This window comes from Macaca thibetana, chromosome 5 (genome assembly GCF_024542745.1).
Source record: "Macaca thibetana thibetana isolate TM-01 chromosome 5, ASM2454274v1, whole genome shotgun sequence".
Taxonomy (NCBI): Eukaryota; Metazoa; Chordata; class Mammalia; order Primates; family Cercopithecidae; genus Macaca; species Macaca thibetana.
The window spans coordinates 24,666,676-24,674,424 of NC_065582.1; the positions used below are offsets into that span (position 1 = coordinate 24,666,676).

Below are 7,749 nucleotides of genomic sequence, written 5' to 3' on the forward strand. Positions count from 1 at the left end.
GTTAAGTGTGTAGGGAAGCTTTGGCAGGAGGAGGAGGTTGGGACGTCTGAGGTGGAGAGGCTGATGGAAGTTGGAGTATAATTGCTCTCTGATAGTAGAACAATAGAGCTGTAAAAAGCTCTGCTTCAGTTCTACTCAGCTTTCTCTCCCTCTTTCCCTCCCACCTACATGACAAACAGAACACAATCAGGCACTTTTTGTCCCTGACAGTGACTATTACCAGGAAAAGGACCAGGGTAAAATCATGTCTTATGCAAGATCAATCTCCTAAGGAATATTTTATAAACAACTAACAAAGCATTGTCAGAGTGGGATATTTGTGAGGGGCTACAATAGGGAAAAGGGGGTCGATGATTCATTTCAAACATGTCCATTTCTTTTATCACTTATATTTCTGACTTTTCTTTTGCCCCCTTCCTAGTATTGCCATCACTTGGTTGGCAGGGGGCGGCAATATGACTCGGCAATTCAGTTGACTGGGATACATTTTCTAGCACTTGAATGAAAAGGTACTAGATGAGGACCAGAATCAGAAAGAAGCCCTAAATTGTGGTTCTGTCTATGCCAAATACTAACCAAGAGACCCTGGATTAGTCACTTAGCCTCTGTGGGCTTCAGACTACTTATAAAATTTATTTCACAAATATGTCTGATGTGAAATGTAATATGAAAGTCGGCCGGGCGCTGTGGCTCAAGCCTGTAATCCCAGCACTTTGGGAGGCCGAGACAGGCAGATCACGAGGTCAGTAGATCCAGACCATCCTGGCTAACACGGTGAAACCCTGTCTCTACTAAAAAATAGAGATGTGGCGGGCGCTTGTAGTCCCAGCTACTCAGGAGGCTGAGGCAGGAGAATGGTGTAAACCCGGGAGGCGGAGTTTGAAGAATGCTGAGATCCAGCCACTGCACTCCAGCCTGGGCGACAGAGCCAGACTCCGTCTCAAAAAAAAAAAGAAAGTCAAAGATAATAATACCTCACCTACTTATCTCAGGGAGCTGTATAGGCACTATATGAATGTAAGCAAAGTTTAGAAGAAAACTGTTGAGTTGAGTTCAGGAGCTAAGCTGAATATGCAGATATATTTTTATGGATCTTATTGGCCTTCATTTTTAATTACAACATTCAATTCAAAGTTAATAGCAATATTCACAATGACCAAAGCTAATAAATTAAGTATTTGTTTAAGTGCTGCCTAGATGCCCACTGCATGCCTTGTACTAAGAAGGGTAAGAAACATTAGGAAGGTTGAATTGAGATCTTCCTCCATTTACCATCTAAATCGGAAGGTACATGGGAAACCACCAAAGAATGGCACAAGTCAGTACACAGGTGCAGCGACAAACACTATAGGAATGCAACGATGAGCTGGAATGAGTTGGAGTAAAGAGCAAAGACTTTGTGAAAGAGATGGGGCTCCAATGGGGCCTTGGAGGAACTTCAAGTTATTATAACAGCGGAGGGAAGAAGAGAAGCATAGGAAAAGGCTGGAGGATCCTGGCTTGTGGACTAGGGAGAGTTTTAAAAGCACATGATGATCTTGCATATATAGGATAAGATAAAATGATGGAGGGCTATGATTGCCTGAGTCTCTGGTGTTGATAAGTCAAGTCGCTTCACATGGCTCTAAGATGTTGGAGGGTCAAAACAGTATGGGGACTGAAGGATGAGGACAGAATACATACAGCTCAATAGGAGACCAGTGAAAAACTTCAGGTATCAAGTGATGAAATCCATTCATCAGAATAGTAGCAACCAGAATGGACACTTGAAATCAAGACTACAGTTCCTGGGGACTAATAAGATATGGAGGATAAAGAAAGAGAGAGAAATCAAAGACTATTCCAATGTTTTGGTTATCAGGGACCAGAAGAATGGTTACCCCATTAAATAAGTGAAAATGTTATAAAATGAAGTCAGTTTCTGACCGAACATCAGTTTTGGATATGCTGGGTTTAGAGGTATGAGCTAAGAGTAGAGATGTGAGAAGTTCAAAATTCCGCACCAAAGCACAGACCTAGAGCCCAGACTTAAGATATAGATGGAGCTAGAACTCAGAGATTAACAGTCGATTGAAAAGAAGTGGCCAAGGCCTACTTCTATGAGGAAATACTGCCCACAAACAGTGATAAAAGAGAAGCCATGCAAGACAGAAAAAAGTGATTCAACAGAGAGATTAGAATCCCCGTTTTTCTAATACTTGATAAGCTTGAGAAAGTAACTTAAACTCTACTTCTTCAGCTGATACATAAGACACCTACCACTATAAGGTTGTTGACAAGAGTAAGTGAGATTAAGTAATAAAGTACGCAAATCACATTTAGCAACCTAAAAACCAGAGAAGGAAAACAAGAAAAAGAGCTATCATAAAAAGCAGGGGCTTGTTTTTCAAGGTAAAATCAGAGAATGGAACTGCTCAAAGGAATATTTTGGCAAATGCCAACAGTCCGAAATGTAAGAAAGTACAGTGCATAACACACAAAAAGTATACTGACCCCCTCACTGCAGCAATTATCTCAGGGGAAGAATTCAGGAATGCGTTTGCGCTTGCTATTCTCTCTACCTGGAATGCTCTTCCCCCTCTGGATTGTGCTAAAATATCACCTCGCCAAAGACACCCTGACCCTATCTGAACTATTATTCTTATTATTCTCTACCTTTTATCCTGCTTCATTTGTATTTACTGTACTTACTACTAACAATATTACATATTTGTTTGCTATTAGTTTCAATCATAGGAAAAGGAACTTTGTTTTCTGAGATATCCCCAAAATCTGGCCATAGGAGGCACTCAATAAATGTAAATTAAAAACTCAGACTGCCTCATCATAAAGAGTAAATGCATTTGGATTTGGTAGAACACTACAGAAATGCAACTTAAAGTGAATTTCCTCCTCTGGATCACCTTGAAAAAACTTTCTGCCTGATCTTAAGAAAGATGTTCAATGGTCTTCATAAGCACTACTAATGTAAATTCGTAACAGCCATAGATGAATAAACTTACAGTCACCTTTGGAAAAGCACATTTACTAATATTTACTGAATGCCTACCATGTACATCAGAAAAAAGGTTTGGGGCATTCTGTGGGGAGTAGGTGGAGTGATTTTCCAGCATCAGAAATTTTTTAAACTACCACATAAATGCTACCTATTTCCAGAATTCACTTCTTAAGTTCCCAAATGCACCTCAAAGTTGTCCCTATATGTAACACTTCCTTCAACACACATTGATCCACATGTCTTCTTTCACCATTACCTTGTTTGTGGGCCATTATTACTCCTAAATATTTTAAACATCTTTGCCTATCACTGGGGAGATTCACCTATGAAATGATAGATGCCCAATGTACATTTAATTAAACAAAAATAAGAATACACTCCAATGCACTATAATAAACAAATGAATACTGGGTAACCCATAGCAAGGTTCCAAATTCATAGCAACTGAATCTTAGAAAGAACATTAAAGGTCATCTGGTCCAGTGGACTGCAAATGTCAGGCTTCAATGAACTTTTTACTGATCCATGTCAAAATGAGGACAAGGTAATAAGTTTTCATAAGGCTAAATGTTTTAAATTTAAAGACAATCCTTTAGTCAGATTATATCCTTCCTTATATTTGAGGAAGGATATTAAAATGTTTTTTTCTTTCATAAAAAGATGGTGATAGTTGATCATTGTTTTATAAATAATTCTTTTACTTAGCAAAACAAAAAACTTAGGAATTGTTAGACTTCATTGTTTTTTTCTTTTTTAAATTTTACAGGTCAGTGAAATTCAAAAATGTGAGAACGTCTGCTCTAATCCAACCAATCTTCTGCTGCCTAAATGCCTTAGAATATGGTCAACAAGTTGTTTATCTGCCTATGCGTGAACACCTCTGATGACAAGTCTCTAGTAATGTGGAACCATCGACTGAAAAAAGATATAGTTCTATCTGAGGGATGTTTGCTTAGTTTTGTGAAGGAAAAGCAAAAACATCAAGGCTTATAGAGAGTAAGCCGACTTGTGAAAACAGAGCCAGTAAAATAACAAATGCCAAGAAAACTGATCAGTAAGAGAAGATCAGAGGGATGCACTCAGGCCTATACCTCACAGTCTTCCTTCAACTTATTATGAAAATCCTTTACGCAAATAACTATAAAGCCAGACTGTAAAATACATTCCTAAGGTCAGGGCTGGTCAATTTACATTTCCTTTTGCACATCTCAGTTTACCATCTGAAATTCTTTTACTAATCTACATCTAAAGTGCATCTCTCAATTTACTACCTGAAATTCCTTTACTAATCTACATTTAATTTTTTAGTTACACACTTTTCAGGTTTGATCAGAAGCAAATGTAACACAATCTCAATATCACCCAGACCCCAAAATGAAACAGAATCTAAACGCCACATATACTCAAGTATGCAAAAAACAATAAGCAGAAATATACAGTCCAACAATTTTTAATTATATGAGAATTTAAAGGATGAGAAGTTGGAGGCAAGGAAGGAGAAAAAGTACAAGAGATCAAAAGCTAATTTCAAGGAGTCCATCCTGAAGGAAACAGGAATGGTGGGTACAGATGCCTGACATCCCTCCAAGACAATGTGCCAACGGAACAATGGAGAACAAGGTGCGATCTGAGAACAACGTAAAACTGGATGTTAAGAGAAACACAAGCAAAAGCACCACGCACAGTGCCAGGCAGAGACAGGCATTCAAACATTTGCAGATTGAACGCATTAATAAACAGACACTTACACAAAGAGAATCTGGGGCCATGCTTCCAATCACACCATCCAAGGCACTTTAAGTCCAGGTCAAACATCTTTCTTTGCCTTAAAGCTCAGGCTAAAAATCTAACTTTATGAAAAGCTGAGTCTTCCTAATAGTTTCCACTGGCCTCTGTCCTAGCCCAGCTCTGGCAGTGAGGCCGGGTCAAGTTCCTTCCTAAAGACACTGCCTGCAAGTCTCAAATCCAGCACACGGGATCCATGGTGGAAGGATGTTAATGGGAGTGGAGGCAAACAGGCCAAGGGGTGGCAAGGAAAAAAACTATTTCTGATCCAAAGAATGGCAAATAACACCATAATGAGTTCTTGAATTAGGTTTAATGCTGGATAGAACCAAATGAAAATAAAAACCTACTTGTATTTATAATTAAATAGATAGAAACAAAGAAAAAGTCTCACCAACTTTAGCTACCCATGATTGAAAGAAGTTTTAACAATTCTTTCATCCCGGCTGGCATTCCAGGTTTCCCACTATATCTCAGCCTCTCACTGTTTCAGCACTATTGATGGAATCTCAATGCCAAAAAATGGTGCTGGTCATCAAAATTATGATTAGCTGATCTACCCTACAGTCAGTTTATCAATGTTTGAATGCATACATCAATTTCATTTTTTATTGTTTCAATTTAAATCATCTGTGTCTCTATTCCCTCCCTCCAGAGCCTACTTTTCCACCCCCTTCTTTTCACCTGCATGCTAAGATTCCCTTATTCTTTCCTTTAGTTCCCTCTGTTCCAAAAGTAAAAAGCAACTGCAGGAACTTATATGGAAGGCAGGTTTACTACAGATAACATACCTACATGTTACATATTATATACCATGTGCTGTCTAAATACAGCTAGCATATCCTGCCGTAAGTGCTTCTGAGCCTGGGCAGACCCCCGTGTGTTCATGCTGCTGATGTAAACCATCCACCATCATATTTCCTACGAATTCAGGTGCCTTCCTCCAGCCTGCTGAAGAACATGACCAAATCTCACAGCCCTCAAAGCCACAGCTATCGAGAGGTGACTAAGCCCCTGCTTCTGTCAGCCCAGGAAGGCCAATTCAAGAGTCTTATCATCTACCCCCTAGATTTCCACGACCTGTTCCACTCAAGCTAAAAATTCTGAAACGCACTTTTAGAAACTGTCGTTTCAGAATCCTATTAGCTCTCCTTAAAGGGCTGAACATCAAAAAATTATTCAACCCAAGCCAAGTATCCTTATTTTGGCTGGAATTCTGCCAAATAACCACAAGAGGCTGGTGCGGTACAATTGGTATGGAGTGAAGCTTGCCAAATCTAACCGGAGAACGACAAGCCTCCATGAATAAGCTCTCATGAAAAGGTACACCATTCTTCAGGATGAGGTTTGTTTGCGATTTGAAAAGTCAGATTCAAAGGACTCTTGTTCCCTCCTAAGAGAAGAGGGAACCAAAATTGAAATTTTCGAAACTCCTGGGTATTTACAGTTCACTTTTACCAAGATGTTTTTAAAACTAAAAACTAGAATTTTTTTTTAAAAAAAAACCTTTTTCTGAATAATGCAATAATGTCTTCTACATAATGTTTCAGCTATTATTTCTAGAAAGTAATTCTGTTGCCAGTGATCTTGAATGTACTTGGGTACCAAAGAAAAAAGACACCTGTGCCTGGCAGGTCGATACGCTACTAATTAGCCCGAGGTACGAAGGAAACAGAAGATGCTCTGATTTCTGGATAAAACGTTCTGCAGTGCCAGGTAAAAGAGGTCACATGCCCTGAACGACCGCCGCTCATTTAGAGTGATGCAAAAGCTCCTCGGATATTAATTTTGTTAGAAATTCGGGGAATCAAGCAACCTAGAATCAATTCATTTAGACAGCGGGCGACTGGTACTTTACAGTTTCCTTTTTTCAACGGACTCAGTGCATCCTAGCTTGATCTCTTATAAAGGGGTAGGCAAGCTGGGCACCAGGTGCCCCTGCATTTCAGGAAGGTACACACAGGATCGGCAGGGTCACCCATGCACAGCCCCACCCCGAATCTTCTATTCGCCCGAGATGGGGAAGACCCTTCCCCAGAAATCCTGGGCAGCGTTTTAAGTCACCGCCTGGCCAGACTGAGTTTCCGTCCGCGTCCGCTCCGGACTGCGGGCACAGCGCCTCGTCACGCCCCGCATCTCCCACCTCCCGCCGGCCCCGGCGGCTCCAGGCGGCCGTCCCCAGAGCTGCGCCCGCGGCCAGCGACACGCGCCGCAGCGGCGCGCTTATCCGCAGCGGCGCAGCCAGCCCGCCCGCTCACTCACGCGGGAGGCAGCGGCGGCGTCTCCATTGTGGCTCCTCTCGGGCTTCAGAACGCAGGCACCGACCGCCGCCGCCAGCACCATTCCAGCCGCGGACGCCGGCACTGCCCGCCCGCCGAGCCGCGTTCCATCCGCCCCGGAGGGGGCGCCGCGCTCTCCTCACCGCGCGCCACCACCTGCGGCGGCGGCCCCCGCGGCCATGGCCGGCTCGGCCAGGCGCGCTCCGTCTACTGCGCGGCTCCCGCGCTCGCCCGAGTGCTGGGCGGCGGCGGCGGGACCGGCGGGCGCGCGGGCTCAGCCACTTCCGGGTTTGGCCCCGGCCGGCGCCGACGCTGTGACGGGACTGCGATGCGGCCTCCCGCGGCTGCCGAGGAGCCCTCCCTCGGCGCCTCCCCTTCCTCCTGCTGCTGCTACCGCTGCTGCTGCTGTTTCTGCTGCTTCTGGAGGCGGGCGGGCGCCAGCCGGGAGCGGGGCGGGCGTGCCCAGACCCTGGCCCGCAGGCCGGGACGCGGGCGGCGGCCGCCCACAGCGGGTCTGTGGATCTCCGGGACGGGGGCGCTGGAAAATGGGAGTGGAGGGGGTTCTCCGTGCAGAAAAAGGGCGGCCGAACGCGCGGCGTTCGGATAATGTCCGGTATCCACTTACTGCTCTGCTTCGCGGGCGTGTACACGTTATTCTTTTCATTTGAGCCTATACCCAGGGAGATG

General features: G+C 43.7%; 1 protein-coding gene across 1 annotated transcript in view; it reads right to left on the reverse strand.

The window, feature by feature from the left end:
- KLHL2 (kelch like family member 2) overlaps positions 1–7,387 on the reverse strand; it is a 112,755-nt gene extending 105,368 nt beyond the window's left edge. Inside the window, exon 1 of the mRNA XM_050791808.1 lies at positions 7,046–7,387. Coding sequence (XP_050647765.1) covers positions 7,046–7,071 — 26 coding nt within the window. The 5' untranslated portion in view covers positions 7,072–7,387. The remainder of the gene's footprint in view (positions 1–7,045) is intronic.
- Positions 7,388–7,749: the final 362 nt, after the last annotated feature.